The sequence below is a fragment of the Leopardus geoffroyi genome, chromosome D2 (genome assembly GCF_018350155.1).
Source record: "Leopardus geoffroyi isolate Oge1 chromosome D2, O.geoffroyi_Oge1_pat1.0, whole genome shotgun sequence".
NCBI lineage: Eukaryota > Metazoa > Chordata > Mammalia > Carnivora > Felidae > Leopardus > Leopardus geoffroyi.
In genome coordinates, this window is record NC_059334.1 from 71,145,150 (window position 1) to 71,163,941 (window position 18,792).

The 18,792-nt window shown below is 44.7% G+C and overlaps 1 protein-coding gene across 11 annotated transcripts in view; it reads right to left on the reverse strand.

The window, feature by feature from the left end:
• The window catches only part of LOC123577087 (nebulin related anchoring protein), a 70,019-nt gene extending 53,262 nt beyond the window's left edge, over positions 1 to 16,757 (reverse strand). For 5 of the 11 annotated variants that reach the window (XM_045438981.1, XM_045438986.1, XM_045438982.1 and 2 more), the window contains exons 1-11: positions 16,508 to 16,757; positions 16,093 to 16,187; positions 15,434 to 15,521; positions 10,603 to 10,719; positions 8,324 to 8,428; positions 7,108 to 7,215; positions 6,288 to 6,392; positions 5,418 to 5,525; positions 5,009 to 5,113; positions 1,980 to 2,087; positions 907 to 1,023 (exon numbers count right to left, since the gene is read on the reverse strand). In XM_045438981.1, coding sequence (XP_045294937.1) covers positions 907 to 1,023; positions 1,980 to 2,087; positions 5,009 to 5,113; positions 5,418 to 5,525; positions 6,288 to 6,392; positions 7,108 to 7,215; positions 8,324 to 8,428; positions 10,603 to 10,719; positions 15,434 to 15,521; positions 16,093 to 16,187; positions 16,508 to 16,579 — 1,128 coding nt within the window. In that variant the 5' untranslated portion in view covers positions 16,580 to 16,757. The remainder of the gene's footprint in view (positions 1 to 906; positions 1,024 to 1,979; positions 2,088 to 5,008; positions 5,114 to 5,417; positions 5,526 to 6,287; positions 6,393 to 7,107; positions 7,216 to 8,323; positions 8,429 to 10,602; positions 10,720 to 15,433; positions 15,522 to 16,092; positions 16,188 to 16,507) is intronic. The other 6 variants (XM_045438984.1, XM_045438985.1, XM_045438980.1 and 3 more) reach the window with 4 other exon arrangements.
• Between the last annotated feature and the right edge of the window lie 2,035 nt (positions 16,758 to 18,792).

Genomic DNA, 18,792 nt, shown 5'->3' on the forward strand with positions numbered 1-18,792 from the left:
CCTGGAGCATCAAAACCATCATGAACATTTGTTTAAAGAGCAGATTCCAAGACCTAGGCACCCATCTATGACTCCAAAATACGTGCGTGTCCTGCTAAGATGCGGAAAATGTCACTCTCGGGGATTCTGAGCAGCCCAAGGTTAGAGGACCGCAGAGTAAGTAACAGTTCGGGGTTAAGGACGGGCCTTTTGAGGTTAGAGAAGAAAAATATTTTAGGATATTTGAATATCTATTTCTCAGTTGCGGATAACTGATTAAGGGATTACTTTTATCAGCTCTCATTCTTCCCTGTCGCAAGAGACTGCTAACTCAAATGCCTTTAGGATCCAGAGAGGAAATGCCAGTGAGAGGCTGCTGTGAAAGAAAGGACTGGAGGGCGTGATGAGGATTTGGGAGCTCCAGGGGTTATTTCCTTGCCAGAGTCCCAGCAATTCAAAAACTCTGAAATACCAGGCAGCCCAAACAACACACAGCGCCTGGCAGCCAGTCCAGCCTCCAAGGTAACGGGAATTCATACGACACACACAGCTTCTGGGAAAGCTGGCTAGAATTATAAGAGGATAAGAGACGTGCAACGCTGCAAACACTTTCTCATGATCGATGTCCACTCTTTGACAATGACATATCGTGATAAAGGTTGGCTAGGGCAGTATCCTGCACCTAAAAATCTACTGCCTGAAATGTCTGACAGTCTACAGCCCTATGGGAATTTGAGAAGAAACTTTTGAACCCTTGGAAACACTTAATTTTAAGTTCAGGTTGTTTGATTCTGGGCTCTCTTGTGAGTTGCTTTTTACAGCGCATTCGTTCCATGGGAACTGGTAACGACGTATAGCGCATAAGCCACAGTCCGTGGCATTTTTCACTCTGGGGTCGCCCCAGTGTCCACTGTCCCCCACACGCACCTCGCTCACAAGCTTGTTCACACTCTGTGCCCGCTTGAGAACCAAGTTGTCTTGAGCTGGGAGGGAGTGATAATGTGCAGGCCCTTTCATCTTGTTGAAGTCCTGCCTGTATTTTATCTGAAAGAAACACACAAGGAAGGAATTGTTGTTTTCATGCTTCAGGAGAGAAGTGACTCCAAAATGACCTCACATTTAACGTCAACATTTACTTAATAGAACTTTCTGAAGGGAAAATTAAAAAATCACAGGGACTTTTTTCTCCATGAAATCCATAAACTACTTGGTTCCTTTTGTATTAAAATTTTTACTGGCCCCTTTCACACTTGGTGCCCTTTATGCTTAATTCTGCATGAAGAGACATCTTGAAACAATTGTACCAAAAGGTATCGTTCCAAACCCAGCCTGCCCATGGTTTCAACATATTTTCTCACTTAACCTGCTAATGAGGGGCAAAAGGAGTAATGTGTTTTACTTATCCTCTTGAGGCACCTTCCTTGGCAAATGGGTATTTATCCTCTTGAGGCAAGAGTGCACCTTCCTTGGCAAATGGGTATAATAACGGAATAGGACAGCGTAAAGGAGTAGAGCAAGCGGGGTGTGAAAACCATGGCTGGCTTCTAACTATATATAGACCAAGCTCAAGTTGTTGTGTTAGATCTATGTGTGCACGTCCCTCTACCGAGTTTAATTATAGCCTATCTTTCAAGGACCGCCAGCTGGCCAACGTTCTGCAAATAAAAATCATTTTATCAACTGGGTTATACCCAGTTTGATAATCATATGGCTGATTTTAATCAGCTCTTCCCCTAAAGTGCTAGGTTTCTAGATGGGCCGTTCAGCGAAGACTCTTCTAGCCCCGCTCATCTGGCTAGCCCAGCATCTGCGCCTGCTTCGGCTGACCTAAAGGGAGTTCCACTGTTTGTGCCAGTCTCCTTTGAAGCAGATAACTGTGACCGAAGAGTCTGAACAAAAGAAGCAGATGTCAGAAATTTGGAGAGAAACTGAGGGCTACCATTTTACTCTGGCTCAGCTCTAAGAAACTGACCTGTGGGTCTTCCCGATGAGGTACTTACATCACTGGCGAGTTCATTGGCTTTCTTGGCGTTCTGATAAGCTGGCGTGATCATGGCGGGGAAGCTGCCTTTTCCTCTGTGCTCCTCATATTCCTCCAAGTAACCCTGCTGGGCCAGTCGAAAACTACCATCAGTGATGCTCCCCTCCCTGGATGGCGGTGGGGGGGGGGGGGGACTAGCAATGATACCTCCTAGAGCCTGTTGCCGTAGAGGTCCACCCACACTGGTCCCTCCAGGGCCCAGCAATACCATGTGGTGGCTAAGATGGTAGACTTGGTGGTCACGTCTACTTACTGGTCCCTGGCACACAGCACGAAGTAAATGGTAACTATTATCATCATCACCTTCATCATTTCCACCAGATAAATGCGGACATTCTACAAATCTCCATGAGTACACGGAGTACTCATGTCATATCTGACACCTGGGAGGTCCCTCTGTCTTCCAGTAATCTCAGATGCTACCTTTCTTGGGCCCGTTAACAGATCTCTGCAGAGAAACCCATTAACATGCAAGATGCCATTTCCCCAGCAATGTATGTGAATTTGCCAAGAAGAGCATTATTAACTATTTGAATTTTTGTATTTGGGGTGAAAGGCTCTAAATGGGACTAAATGTATATCCCAGACTATTATAATCTGGGCCTGTTTCTTCCTTCCTCTTCCCCACACCATGCGCCGACTCCCACGAAAGCAAACCTCCCCCATGGAACCATCATGATGTTCACTGGCATAAGCCTTTCCTGGCAGTGGGATATACTTCAAGACCCTGTCAGACGCCACCCTCTCTCTCGGGAGCTCCTCCCTCATTCCCAGTCCTGCCCCAGGCAGAATCAGCTGCTTCCTCATCTGTGTTCCCACAAATGCGAAACTACCTCATGTGCCCCCTGGGGCTCAGGACTCCCTCCACCTCCTGCCTCCTCCAAGACAAAGGCCTGCCCTGCTTCTGTACCAGGGTCAGAGTCTGGCACGCACATTTTCTTAAAATTTTTTAATGTTTATTTTTGAGAGAGAGAGAGAGACAGAGACAGAGCACGAGCGGGGGAGGGGCAGAGAGAGAGGGGGACACAGAATCCGAAGCAGGCTCCAGGCTCCGAGCTGTCAGCACAGAGCCCGACGTGGGGCTCGAACCCACGAACTGTGAGATCATGACCTGAGCCCAAGTCGGACGCTCAACCGACGGAACCACCCAGGCGCCCCATGGCACACGCATTTTCTTAAATAAAACAGCTGGGTCAAATTAGAAAACCCAGGCTTCCTTTTTATCCAATAATGACAACTGTTCAGTCCGAGTGCTCTTTTATGTTTGGATGCCAGAATGTTTGGGGCCAAATGCAATAAGTAAAAAAAGTTAAGCTTAAAAAAAAAAAAGAAGAAGAAGAAAGGCTCTCGAATTCTTTGGTAATCCCCTCTTTCCCATTCCGCTCTATGGTGTAGGTTTGGTTTGTAGCTTTAGTTTAACTTCTCTGCTTGTGTGTATCTATGTCGGGTGTGTAAATCTTTTAGCGAGGCACTCAATCCTACTGGGGAATTGACTGGTTACAAACAATACGTTGATGATATGATACAGTCCATTAACCTAAAAAAAACAGTTACTCGTTGAAAAGAAGAATGAATTGTATGGCATTTTAGGCACTACAGATATTTATAGTTTATCTGACTGTCTGTCTGCTTCTCTCTCACTCCCTCCTACTCATGCCTGGCGGGTCCCGCTATATCAAACAAGGAAATGCCACCCAAGACTGATCCTCTCAACAGTTGCTGGCGGTGCTATTAAACGACACCCACTTTGATTCTTGGATTTGTTATTACCGTGACCAGAAACTTCAGCCAAGAAAATAACTATGACACTATGAGGTTACATCTCATCGATGTGCATAGATATGTCTAGACACGCTCACGTACTGGCAGATAGCTCTGTCCACATTTAGAGCAAAATATTTTTTGCCAAATATAGGAACCAAATATTTCTTAAAAGTGATTTTTTAACGTTGTCTTGAGCCTTCTATAAAATATACTTAAAACATGAAACCAAGAAAGACATAATTTCATTGGGTTTAAAGCATGGAGACCATTTAATTAACTTATGGAATTTAATAAAAGGGACTTTTTAATTCAAAACTCAACATTTGCAAAGGGGTCACAATCTATTTTCACACACATCCCAAGTCTTACATGAGTGTCTCCCCCATATGAAGAGATGTTTTATTTTTCTAAAGAGAAATATGTTGTTTCCTTCCATAAACGACGTATGTCGAATAAATCATGTATGTTGTAGAGTCTAGCCACTGACCAAAAATTCGAACAACATTCCAATTAATTTTTAAAAAATCAACTAAGCCCACTGAATGGCATCTTCCAGAACACACATGGCCGTCCAATACCCTTTACTTACAATGGTGAAAAAACAACGTTCCCTTTCTCTCCTACACCTGTTTAAACAGCACCAGAAAATACAGAGGGACATACAAATAAAAATGAGCTTCTAATTATCATCTCAACCTGCCCCTATACCCCATCAATAAGTAGTTCATGTGAGAAGTGAAACTGGGGAAAAGATACACATCCTCTGGCATACTGCTTTATCCAGTAACCTCCATAAGACATGTACTTTCTAAGACATGAGTCCTGCTATTCAGTGAAGTGCCCAATAGTTTTTGAGACGTGCATATGGATCCCTTTCACACTTCTACAGGGATGAGTTAAAATTAGCCAGTCTTAGGCCTTGGGACCATTCTTCAATAAATAGGTGAGAATGCTTTCCTCTTGCCAAATCAACCATATTGGCATAGGTTCTTTATTTTAAAAAAGAAAAGGAAAAGCATTGAGAAACTGTTTTTCCTTGGTGGATCAGGTGGAGCCCTGTGTCATTATTCGTGGTTGCTGTCTGGCTGGGAAAATCCACCTCTCATAAATAGGGCAACATGAACCACAGCCCAACCCCGGATGAAAGGGTCATTGGTGTGTCGCAGGCTAGTGGGCTGCTGACCTGAGAACTGACCGTCAGAAAGCAAGTGATGTGTCACATACCTGGCCATACTGGTCCATACATTCCCTTGACGATGCACCTGCAGCTCCGGCAGCTGGACTAGCCACCCCCTTCATTTCTCTTTGATACTGTTGATGGTACCTCACCTAAACGAAGGCAAAGGACAAACCTGGTGAATTTAACCTTCTGTGCACAGAAGCCAGGGGAGTAAAACCAAGTGTTTTGTGGAATGTTTTTTTTTTTTTTTTTTTTTCCTGCTTGGGTCCAGGGAGTGTGTCTCAGACATAAACGTGCCAGATCATCGTCTTGGTAAAACGGCTTCAGAGTTCTGAAGGAGAGCTACTTCCTGGACCACGATGCATGCAAAAGCAGACAGGAAGTGGTACTCGCCAGGTCCAGGTAACTTCCCGCTTCCTCCCCTAACGTGAAAACACTGCCGCGGACACTCACATCACTCGCCAGCTCATTGGCTCTCTTGGCTATCTGATAAGCAGGGGTGATCATAGCAGGAAAACTGCCTTTCCCTCTCTGCTGTTCATAGTCTTCTGAGTATCTCACCTGGAAAATGAAAAAAAAAAAAAAAGAAAATGAAACTCATGCCACAGTCCCAGTATCTAGCATGCAATCTGATGAGGGGTTGCATAACTCCCTCCATGTCCCCCTATGGCATCATTGGCTTACAGCTTGATGGACCACACGCGTCTTATTTACCTTCTTTTTTCCCCAAACCCAGCACAATGCCTGGTGCACAGAGATATTCAATACAGAATTCAACACCTACTTATGAAGCACCTACTGTGGGCCAGGTGGTGGGGCTGGGCGGAGCAGTAAGGCTTCTGCCCTCAAGGAGCCACCAGTCGAGTTTGGGAGACAAAAGAGGCTTCTCCACCAAAGGCAAGTGGGAGCCACTCATTAAGCTGAACACGGATTTGTGCTTAAACTTCCCACTCAGAAGAAGACTAAGTTCTTGGTCTTGTTATGCTAAGGAGCAACTGGGCTGTGAAAAGGCAAACGGTAGAAATTCTTTAGAAGTTTACGTTCTGTAATTTGCAGGGACAAGGGAAGAATTTTTTCAGATTAATCACATACACCTGATTTGTTACTGATACTATCTAAGTTTTCTCCCTAAGAAAGAGTTTTCACAAGGTCTGTGCTAGCTGACCTATCTGACTTGACCATCCTTGACCTCAGAAAGTTCTTCCTGGCTCCCACATGGGACTGAGAGGCCTCCTACATACTTCCTCCCTCCACCTCCAAGGAAGGAAGAAATAGAGACTCTTAAAGGAGAATCACAGGGTCTTGGCCTCCATCATTTCTTACATCGCTTTGAAGCTGTCCCCCTGCCTTGGCCCGTAGCAACTCAGGGGTATCCGCCACCGTGGAGAATGTGGAGATACGTTCATCATGCCCTCTCTTGTATTCCACCTGATGAAGAGACAGCAGAGAGTCAAGGTCATACCCACCAGCCTTTGTGAGGACCTTTCCTTGCAGCTGTCCTGAAGCTATTCCATCGGGCTACACTCAGCACAAGCCCATGGCAAGTTTTTAGGGCTTGCTTTATAAGCTCCTCTTTAAAAAGCACCAATGTTCATGTGTCAAGTCCAAGAGAGTGCCAGGAACTAAACATTAACAAATACTAACTCACTTCCTCTCCATAACAATCACATGAGGCAGGACTACTATTTTCCCCATTTTACAAATGAGCAGCCGAGGAACAGAGAGGCTTAGTAATTTTCTCATGGTCACACAGCTAGTAAGTGAGACAGCCAGGATTCAAATCCTAGCATTCTGGCTCCAAAAATCTGACCTCTTAGCCAACAAGCTTTGCTATTCTTCAGGCGGATCTGCCATCCACTTCATAAAAATCAGTATCTGAAATGCTAAAGCGACCTTGAGAAATTGTTCGGTCCAGTCTTTGGGTAGGCAACCTGGTGTATTCTCCATTTGGTCAATGTGGCCCAATCAAGGCACAGAAGACAACGGGCAAGGAAAAGATGAGGACACAGCTGTCTCCATAATACCGCACTAATGACACCTACTGTCCATAAGCACTCTCTTAGTGGTTTTTACCTGAATCCCAGAGGCTCACTGGTGACAAAAATTAGCATAACCTATGGTGAACCAGCACTAGGGCACTCACTTGGCTGGCCAGCTGGTTGGCTTTCTTGGCTCTTTGATAGGCAGGTGTGATCATGGCTGGGAAACTCCCCTTGCCCCTCTGTTGCTCATAGTCTTCTGTATATTCCTGCTGGTCAGAACCAATGTCAGCACGAGATTCAGAATGATATGAGGTGAGAACAAGTAAAGCTGCCATTGAAAGCACCACCAGAACCAATGCTGCTGGATTTATAAGGTAGTTGAAAAACACTTCGATCACCTGCAGTAAACCTGAAGGTGTCATTCCGTTGGCGATTTGAGTAACACTGTCAACACTGAAGAAATCATGTTTCCCAGGTCAAGGGGCTTCCCCTTCAATGCTTACATCGAATTCTATGGAACCTGATACAACCCAAGGGGACCCAAAGAGGACACAACCCCTTTGACCCAATGGCTGGTATGCTAATGCAGCGGTTAATGTGCGGGAGACTCTTCCATAACTTGTCTACGAGAATTAGTTCCATGGCATTGAGAACAAAACATTAGTTTTCCCTTCTAACTTTGTGAGTACTTCCGATGATTAGCCTTCCTAATGACACCGGGCACCACAGCATTTGTGTTTCTGTTTTCTTTCTATCTGCTGAAGGCTGAGTCACCAAAGACTAATGATAGTTTCCAAGGTGGTTTCTTCAAAGGCACTTTCTTCAAAGTGCCCTGGGTGTGTGGAGGGACTAGAAGTGTGCAAATCATTAAGGACTTGCATAATCTGGGCCAACGTTGCCTTTTCTACATGAAAATCTACTGAAATCTCTCTTACAGTGTTGGGGGCGGGGCAGAAGTCCAAAACGGGTGATCAGGGCTGGTCCGTCCTGAAGGCTTTAGAGGAGACTCCATTTCTTTACCTTTTCCAGCTTCTAGAGGCCACTTGCACCCTTCATGTGTGGCTCCACATGGCTTTGACCTCTGCTTCTGTTATCACCTCACCTTGTCTCTGATTCTGACCCTTTCGCCTCCCTCCTTATAGGGACCCTTGTGGTTACACTGGGTCCACCCTAATAATCTAGGGTAATCTTCCTATCTCAAGATCTTTAGCTTAGTCACATCTGCAAAATCCTCTTGGCCATATAAGGTAACAGATACACAGTTCCAGGGATTGGCACATGGTAACCTCTGGAGGAGGGGTCAGTAGTCTGTCTACCACAATCTTAAGATAAAGAAACGATCAAACTAATTGCTAGAGTAATGTCTAGGGCCCTTACCTCACCAAGAGACTTTCGGGCCTCCACCATCCTTACGATTTCAGGATCTGGCAGAGCTCCTGGGCACCAACCACTCCCTTCCCCATATCCGGTCCAGTAGCCTCTCTATAAAGGAAACACACAAATGCATAAGCACACACCCTACACATTGGTTGGTGAGACCTACCCCATCCTCCCAGCATGCTCACATACACTGTTAACATAAGAGAAATTCTCTAAAGGCTATAAATTCCTATTGGCATATGGTGGGTCTCACCTAACAAAAATGTTCACTTTTTTCACCTAGAAAATAACCTAATATCCTAAAAAGTTGAACTTTCTCAGATTCACTTATATCATAGAAGGGTTCTAAATATAACTTAACATTTCTTTGCTCATCTTTGCACCCAGATTGAGCAGTGGGGAGTCGCTATGGAGGGGCAATGTGAGATTAACCAGCATTATTCAGACACACTGCAAAAACCTACTACCTGTCATGTGCCTGATCTCGGGATAAGCAATTAACATTGGGAACAGAAAAGCAAAAAAAAAAAGAAAAAAGGGAAGACAGTTCTTTATGTAAGACATCTGTGGCCTATCCAGGGAGATAAAACCAACATACAAAATAGGTAGTGATTAGAAAATGTTTGTGTGCTTAAATGTACCGTATTGGTGATAAACACAAGGTTTTAAGAAGCGATCTACATGAGATGGGCCCCACTCTTGGCAGGAAGATGGAATCTGAGCTGAACCTTCAAGGCTGAGGCCAGTTAACAGGGGCAAAGAGAGGAAGACGGACAACCATTCTAGAAGGTTGGGCTTTTCATCAGTTTTGTTCACTGATGAACAGCCTAGAACTGTTCTAACAGCCTAGAACAGTGCCTGGCACATAATTGACTCAGTAAGTATTTGTTGAATAAATTCCTAGGGTGGAGACTACCAGGAACAAAAGCATGAAGGCAATGACGGGCTTCGTATGAAAGACCATGAGGAGGTGAATCTGATTGGAATTGTGGGGAAGAAATGGGGAACCAAGTGGGCTGGACGTGGGGCAAACCGGAGATCTGGAAAGACAGAAGTTCAGTTTATAAAGGAGAAAGCCAAAGAATGGTTAAATAATTCATTAGAGATCCCCCAATAAGTGGCAGTAGTCATATCCAAGTGGAAGTACTAAGAAATGAATTACATGTTTCTAAATGAGTAAAGTCTGAAAGAATACCCACAAGACTGCGAACGACAGGTACGTCTACGGAGGGACTGACTGGCGATGGTGAATAAGGGAAGGGGTTAACTTTGTACGTTGGATTTTTTTTTTTGCAACGAGGAAAATGCAAGTATCGCATGTATAATTAAAAGTAAATGGCTGAGGGGCACCTGGGTGGCTGAGTCGTTCGAGTGTTCGACTTCAGCTCAGGTCATGATCTTGCAGTTCGTGAGTTCGAGCCCTGAGTCGGGTTCTGCGCTGACGGTTCAGAGCCTGGAGCCTGCTTCGGATTCTGTGTCTCCCTCTCTCTCTCTCTGCCCCTCCCATGCTCCTGCTCTGTCTCTGTCTCTGTCTCTCTCTCTCTCTCTCAAAAATAAATAAATATTAAAAATTGTTTTAAAAAGTAAATTGCTGAGGAATTTTGAAAGAAGACTCTCCATAGAGAGTGAGCATAAATTCTCAGGTGGTAGGAAGGGTAAGTTAGGGCTACCCAAGAAGTGATGTGTGACCAATGTCACTCGACAGGAGATGATGTGGATCAGAGCAGGGAGAGTGAAATGCAGGGAAAGGGTGGAGCTGAGTGGCGTATCAGAGGGAGAAAGGGCAGCCGTGGTTTCCAGCCTGGGTGGTTGTTCCCAGGGACAGAAACACCGTGGTTGGAAGCAACAAACTGACTAGTGAGTTTGGACTGGGAGCAGATACGGTAGAGATGACCCCATGGCCTGTTGATGGATGTCCTCTGTAGACAGCTGCAATCACAAACTGGGTGAACGAAAGCCTAATCAATTCCTCTAGAAGTAAAAATAAAGGTGCATCTCAGGGTGCCTGGGTGGCCCAGTGGGTTAGGTGTCCGACTCTTGACTTCCACTCAGATCATGATCTCCCAGTTCGTGGGATCAGGCCCCATGTTGGGCTCCATGTTGACCGTGCAGAGCCTGCCTGGGATTCTCTCTCTCCCTCTCTCTCTGCCCCTCCCCAGCGCGTGCACACACGTACATGCTCTCTCTCAAAATTAAATAAACATTCAAAAATAATAATAATGCATCTCATTCGCAGAGCGTGCCGTTCTTTTCCCTTCTTTCAGACCCCTTCATACCTCTTCTCTCACCTCGTTCACCAGGGGTTGCCTGTTAGCTGCATCTGCCCCATCCCTGGATTTCATGTCCCAGTGAAAAACCGATTTAAACCGTTCGCTATCATCCTGGTCGTCCACCTGCACAATGAAGACGTTGTCAGTAACGCAGTAATGTTTTCATCAGAGAAGAGAAGGAAAATAAGAAATCTGTAGTTAAGTTGGAGGGATTTCGCTAAATCTCGCCCACAAAGCAGCGTAAGTGGATGGCAACACGCACTGCATCACTGTGGCTTCACCTGTGCCACCAGCCAGGTGGCTTGTGCAGAGCACCCTATTTAGCAGTGCAATTAAAAAGACTGAAAGTCCCTATGAACGTCTCACACAACACCAAGTATGCAGGTTAGAGTAACGTCAGAAACACTAGACACGAGACTAGTGGCTCTTAACTTCAGTCTGTGCAACAGTCACCCGGGAGCTTGTTAAAACGTTGGCTCCCCAGATTCGTGTACACGTTCTCCTACACTTTATCATTTTACCTTTGTTATCTTGATCTTGACCTATAGTACACCTGAAGTTAATTTTTGTGTATGGGTGTGAAGTAGGTACCCAGGTTCATTTTTTTCCCACACAAATATCCAAATAATCCCATGGCCTTTTATTAAAAGATCGTCCTCGGGGCACCTGCGTGGCTCAGTCGGTTAAGCGTCAGGCTCTTGATCTCGACTCTGGTCATGATCTCACAGTTCGTGAGATCAAGCCCCAAATTGGGCTCTGCAGCTGACAGTGCGGAGCCTGCTTGGGATCCTCTCTCTTCCCCTCCCCGGCTCTCACGTGTGTGCCCTCCGTCTCTCAAAATAAACTTTAAAAAAGAAAAAAAGGTTGTCCTTGCTACACCGACTTCCAGTGGTATGTTCGTTCTAAATTCAAGTGACCACATATGTGCAGCCCTATTTCTGGACCTTGGATTGTATTCTGCTAGTCTGTCCCTTCTTATGCCAATACTACACCAAGTTGATTACAACTACTTTTGTAGTAAGTCTTGAAATCTTGTGGCTGAAGTTCTTTGATTTTGTTCTTCAGGATTTCTTGGCTATTCTAGAACTTTTGTGCATTCAAGTCAATTTTAGAACCCTTTCGTCAAAACAAATCCTTTTTTTTTTTTTTTTTTTTTTTTTTTTACAAAAACCACCAGGATTTCGACTGGGATTGCACTGAACGTGTAGATCACCTTGGGCAGAACCGACGTCTCAACAGTATCTTCACAGCCTCGGGATGGGCAAAGATTTCTTACGGAGAACCTAAGCAGGACTAACCATAAAAGGAAAACTCGAAAAATCTTAGGTCCAAACCCAGATATCGTAATTTATGCCGTCTAAAGGGGGCCCAGAAATCTGCAATTTTAACAAGCTGAAGTGTAAATCCTTAATTTTGCAGCTGAAGAAAGAAACGGAAAGGAAAGAAATGACCTTACTAAAATCATTCAATGGGTAATCAGAGCCAGGTTTAGAAGGTGGGAATTCTATTTCCATATTAAGAGCACTTTCTTTCATGGACTTTCTAGGCTTGCTACTGCCTAATGCAGCTCCAATACGTGTATCTGTAAATATATAAATTGAGAGCATTTTCCCTGTTTCTTCCCTGGATCTTGAGAAACTACCACAAACATCCCGTGAATGTAAGGCAGGGGTTCCGCATAGCAGCGCTGATGGTATCTGGGGCCAGGTATCTCTTTTTTGTGGGGACTGCCTTGTGCATTGCAGGATGGTTAGTGGCATACCTGCTCCTTACCCATCGGATGCCAACAGTACCCTTCTCTGACAGTTGTGACACTCTAAACGGTCCACAGACATCACAAATGTCCCCCGAGGGGTAAAACTGCCCTCCTTGAGAGCCACTGACATAAGGAATCAGAATCGTGTGACCAAGATAGACAGAAAGCCTTATCTGCCGTCCTCCACCCACAGGACAAATCCATCACCGGGGAGTGCCTATTTCTCTGGAGACTTTTCATGAGATTCCAGATCATTCTAAGGAAGCAGGAAGAGGAAAAAGGCCATAGGTGTCACTAGTGAGGTAAGGAAGCATTAAGAGCTAAAGTCTACTCTCTGAATAAAAGAGAATCTAGATGTTTTATTCTCCTAAAAATCCCATTCACGCCTGCCAAACAGGAAATGGTGTCTCAAACGTTTATTTATTTATTTTTAAAAGGGAGATATTTAGGAAACACAAAAATGTCAACCTGCTCCAAATGCCTACTCAAAATCTTTACTTTCCTCCTTCATCACCATCACCCCAGCACCCCTTTTGCTCTCTTTTTTCTTTTAGCACATGTACAACGAATTTGGTTTTTATTCAGTGGGCAAAGTCTCTCAGAGATGCAAGAGGGTAAGAAAGTAATCCATCCCACTTCCCAAGGTGGCTATAAGATCCGGGGCCCAGAAGGGACACTGCTGCCGTCCCTCTGAAATTTTCGCTGGTGGGGAAGCAGGAGAAAGTGACCTCGGCAGGCAATTACTGGGCATAACACACACACACACACACACGCACACGCGCACGTGCACATATGCACGCACACACACACACACCACACACACGCAGATATACAGAGACGAACACATGCACACACACACACCGCTCACACATACACATAGGCACACACGTACACGTACACGCACATATGTGTACACGCGCATCACATACACGCGTGTGTATGCCCGTGCACGATTCACACATACAGACACACGTACATACACTCCCCACACGCACACATACATCTTTATACACAGACACACATATTCGCACAGATGTAAACGAACGCGCACACACAGGCATCCTGGGAAGTTCACAGACGTCCTGCCTGTGCCTGGAAACTGAACCAGCGATAATCTCCCTTCAGATCCGTCCTGTCACACACAGTTAAAACAAAATGAATCCACCTCTGCCTCAAAGAAAGGTAATGCTGTGTGACCTGTGGTAGGATTGTAAGGCAGGGACGTGCCAGTTAAGAGCCAGCGCCGTGTGGAAAAATAAAGATATCACGGTTCTTTCTGCAGACAGTGCAATACATACAAAGAGCCCTCTGATGTGTAACCACTTCTCCTTGCATTTAGTCTGCCGCACTCTGGCTAAGCAACTTCAGAAACGTCCGGACGTTTGTAAACATAAACAAGTCCCTTCTTCCTTCCGGACAGTTTGCTCCCCTCTAGGTACGCAACGCTAGGCCAACGGAGCTGTTTAAGATACGGGTTCTAAAGTCAGACAGACCTGGATTTGTACCCACTCCACTAGCTGGGTAAAACCGCCCAAGTTACTCAACCTCTCTGAGCCTCAGCCTCCCCGGCTGCAAGATGATAATATTACAGGGGATTCTTGTGAAAAAAACAAAACAAAACAAAAAAACAAGGTAAGGTGGATAAAGAGCCTAGAAGAATGCGTGGCACTGTTTCAGTAGGAGCAACGCTCCGTATTTACTGTAGTTTTGTGGAGCTGCCCTTAGCCATGAGGAGATGAAAACAAGATCCTCCGAGAATTAACCCTCTCGGCCATCTAGGATTGCTTGCGAATTCTTCGAGATCAGGCATGTGTGAGCCACTCTGCACCTCAGGTTCCTCAGCAGAAGGGGATGATAATCGTACTTACTTTGTCAGATTGTGGCGTGTACTAAATGAATTAAATGACTGTGGAGTAAATGTTATCTAAGCCTGCTAAGAAATAAGCTCACAATCAGTGCAAAGCATTTAGTGAAATAAGCCACGTGGCAGTGGGCATCGGGGAGGTTCCATCTAACACAGGTCTTCCTGCGGAGAAGGGGAGCCTGCCCAGGCAGGAGAGGCAGTATGAGGTGAGGGGACATGCGGAGGGCAGATCACAGACAGTCTTCCCCCTCATGTGCAAGTTTCTAATTTTAGAAAGTTGCCAGCTCCATCCCGCAGAGCAACTTCTGTGGGGCAGGGGGAAAGAAGTTAAATGAGTCATCGTTTTAATAAACGCGAGCGTCCGGTCAATAGCCGGCTCTCTGACAAAACCCCATTGTTGGTTTCTCAAAAGAGGTTGGCTTATCAACACGGCTTGTCTATGCATGTCTATGCAAACATGGCTTCCAAATCAAAGCCTCTTTGACCTGCCGCTATCCCAAGGGGAAAGAGAGGCTGCTAGTAATTGTTAAGAACTACTAAATCTAGAAAGATTTAAGAGTGTGGAGTTAGAAGTTTACCGTTTTCTTTTTTTTTCCTTTAAATTTTTTTCTTTTTATTAATTTATGTATCCATTTATTTTGAGAAGGAGAGAGCGAGAGAGCATGAGTGGGGGAAGGGCAGAGAGAGAGAGAGAGAAAGAGAGAGAGAGAGAGAGGATCCCAAGAAAGCTCCGCAATGTCAGTGCAGATCCCAACACTGGGCTCGATATGACGAATGGTGAGATCATAACCTGAGCCAAAATCAAGAGTCTGATGCTCAACTGACTGAGTCACACAGGCGCCCCTAATTTTCTATACCAAAATAATCAGGGGAAAAAATAAGGAAAGGCTCTTATAATATTTTCCAACTCTATAAACTTCATTTTACATATTAGGCACCTAGTGCATACAGGGCCTATCGGGTAAACCATCATCAGTGTGAACAGACTGGCTGACAGAGAAAGATTACAAATACCTTGGATATTCAAGCTAGATTATCTTGGGTATCGGCCCCTATAGTGTGTAAGACAAATAGCAACACTTGTTACTTAAATGCGCTTTGCACATGTAAGTGAAGAAAATGAGCAGGTTCAATGTCGACACAGACACTTAAAAACCTGAGTTAATTAAAAAAGTTTCTTTAAAGGCTATTTTGAAATTCAAAATTAAGTAACTTACCCCATGGATGGCTTCTGGAGTCTTCCTCATATTTAGATTTAATGGAGTATGATAGACACTTGTGAAAGTGTTGTTCTTGGGGTTATGGCTAGAAAAAATATATATAAACCAGAATTAGAAATGTATTTTATCCAAGATGATTGAGTGACTATTCTTAAAGGTAGTCGTTTTTTACATTCATAAATATACAACTTAATAATTAAGTTCACGATTTTCCAAGCAAGGCCTTAAAGAAAGAAAAATTAAATCAAATAAATTCAATATACAGAACGTACAAAAATTTCAACTAGAAAATGACCCCTTAAAAATTTTCTGAAAAAAAACCAGAAATGGATTCTGGAATTATTTAAAAGAAAAAAATTAAAGCTTTATAGGTATATCTGTGGTAATTACACTGTTCTGCACAGTATTTAATAATTCGATATGTGGTTACAGTGGATAGATTTACCATTTTACTGTAAGAAATTTGAAATTTTCAACTTTCTGTCCTTTGCATAAAATCCTGCCTTAGGGCTCGTCAGTGATTCTATGTAAATGAAAACCTTGGGGAAGACGATTTTTGGATTTAACTCTGGACTGTGATTTGAAGCTCTGGTTGGCTTCTCGTTAAAAAATAAACAAAACCCAAGAGGTGGTGGGGCAGGGCATCAAACACTTACGCGTGACAGTACGGCTTTTTCTGGTGACTCACAAAGTTATTAACCGATAGCATCATCTTGCAAACTTCACAGTGAAAACACGCTTTATGCCATATCTAGAAATCGTACAGAAAAGATTTAGCAAAAATACCTTTTTTTCCCAGACTCAGGATTCTTGTACATTTCCAGGTAAAAACTCATCTTCAGAGATAATATGGTGATAAGCACGCATGTACACATACACACAAATACAACGTTAAATAAATGAATAACCTTTTCAAGGCAACACAGAAGACAGATAGAAATGGGTAGAACTGAAGAAAGGTGAGAAATACATTTTTTGGATGGCTCAAAAACCACCACACATCCATATGTGAGAAGATAAATTTCCCGTATTGGTCAATTTATTTCCGCAGGCCAAAACATGTCTACTGACCTGATCTAGACAACTGATCTTCTCAGCAGGATAAACTCCATACCCACACCTAGAACAAGCTTGCACATTCATCGTGATGTCCGAAGAGAGCAGACAAAAAGAGGCAACAGGCAAGAAATCCAAGGAACAGTCCCAGGCTAGCTGTTCAAGTCTCCCAAAATCCTGACCACCGTCAAAACCTTGTGGACACCTTGCTCATTCAAAATCCAACTTCCACTTTCCTTTGCTGACCTTCTAGTTTGAAGTCAGCAGCTGGATGGTTTTTAAAGCTGCCACTTACTCAAGGGGCTATTTTGGCGACCGGCTTAGCACGCATGCGTCTGGGAAATGAGCTGGAGGTATTTCTAGCTGACGTGCTTCTCTAAATAGAAAAATGAACTCACAACAGCATCATGTTTATGTGGGTGACCAAATCCTCGTGTGTGATTAGGCAGCATGTAGTAGTTTAACACTAACTGTGATCATAACCCAAGAAAAGAATACAAAGAGATAGGCCACACACTCATCCAATGATCAAATTAGAAAAGCTTGCTCTATGAGGCCTGTGACTAAAGCAGAGAGGCCAGCTCCCAAAAATATAAGAAACAAAACAGGATTGATTCACTCCATGGGAGGGGTAAACACCGTATCTGAATTTTAGCTTTATCTATTAAAAATGTTTATAATAGGGCGCCTGGCTGGCTCAGTCAGTGAGGTCCGACTTTGGCTCAGGTCATGATTTCACGATTCTTGGGTTCTAGCCCCGCGTTGGGCCCTCTGCTGACAGCTCAGAGCCTGAAGCCTGCTTCGGATTCTGTGTTCTCCTTCTCTCTGCCCCTCCCTCACTTGTGCGCGCTCTCTCAATCTCTCTCTCTCTCTCTCAAAAATAAACTTTTTAAAAAAAATCTAAAAAAATAAAAATAAAAAAGATGTTCACAACAGTGAGGCTGAAAACTGATTAGGATAAGAACACACTAGACCTCTCAGTGTTTTGGTCTCTGTACGTTATCCTAGATCGTTCCAAGAAGGTCTGTTTATTCTCTTCCTTCCCAGGCCTGAAGTGGGGCAGCTTAAAGACGAACCCTCTCCTCCTGGCTTCACGAAGCCCCTCCATCACCTTCAGTGTCCACCTCCATGTCACCTGAAAACAGACCTTCTAGAAACAGCTTCCATAAGATGGCACCTCACCTGTTTCCACCCCTCACCTGACCACTTTCTATGGCCCTTACCCTGCTTTATGTTCTTCATCGAAGTTAACCACCACTGGACATCTTGAGTATCAGAATCTCTGTATTTTAAAATTTCCTGTCTCCGGGGCACCCGAGTGGCTCAGTGGGTTGAGCATCTGACTTCAGCTCAGGTCATGATCTCACGGTTCCTGAGTTCTAGCCCCACATCGGGCTCGCGGCTGTCAGCACAGAGCCCGCTTCGGATCCTCTGCCCGCCCCCCTCCTCCGGCCCCTCCCCTGCTCACGCTCTCTCTTTCAAAAATAAAGAAAACGTTTTGAAAATAAATAAATAATAAAACAGAATAAAATAAAAGTATCTGTCTCCTCCATCAAAATACAAGGTCCTTCAAAACAGGATCCCTGGTTCTTGTCATTTCTTTCCCTAGTGCCTGGAACAAGGCCTGACACAGAAAAGATGTTCAGTTAAATACTGAGCTGGGAAGGGGGAGTAGGTCGCAAAGCAAGCGGGGAAAAAGCAGAAAGCAGCATTCCCACGACACGAAGGAGGGGCTGCAGTCCGGGGTTCCCACAGATAGATAGCGGGGCCCAAGGCTGCTCTCTCAGCAGGAAGGGGACCCCGAGCAGGGACCCCAGGCTCCGGAAGGCTCCCAAGCTGAAAGCTGGTGCAGGACTTGAAGTGTTCCCAGAACGTTCTGCTCTTTAACAGGCTTCTCAAGCTTTTCCTGGGCGGCTGGGTGCGAGCCCCAGTAATCACTGAGAAAGGACTCAGAGGGATGAGGAATTACAGTCAGATTCCACGTAAGTTAAAAGTCACTTACCACTTCTCTGAGGGGTGACCTAGCCGCTGCGGTTCGAGGTCGCCCTTGTGAAAACAATTACCAGAATGAAGACGTTGAATTGGATTTGTACCTTTACCTCTGCTTCTAAAAGGCATTTATTAGGGATCGGAAGTCACGAGGAGAACAAGCCCAGTGAACTAGAATCGGACACCTTAAGGAACTCGGGTGACCGCTCACTGCTGGAGCGCGATCCACAGGGCTCCCCTCTGCTTGACAGGCACTGTGGGCGGTCGCTCCTTTGTCCATCCCACCCTGCTCACTTCCGGTAGAGCCCTCC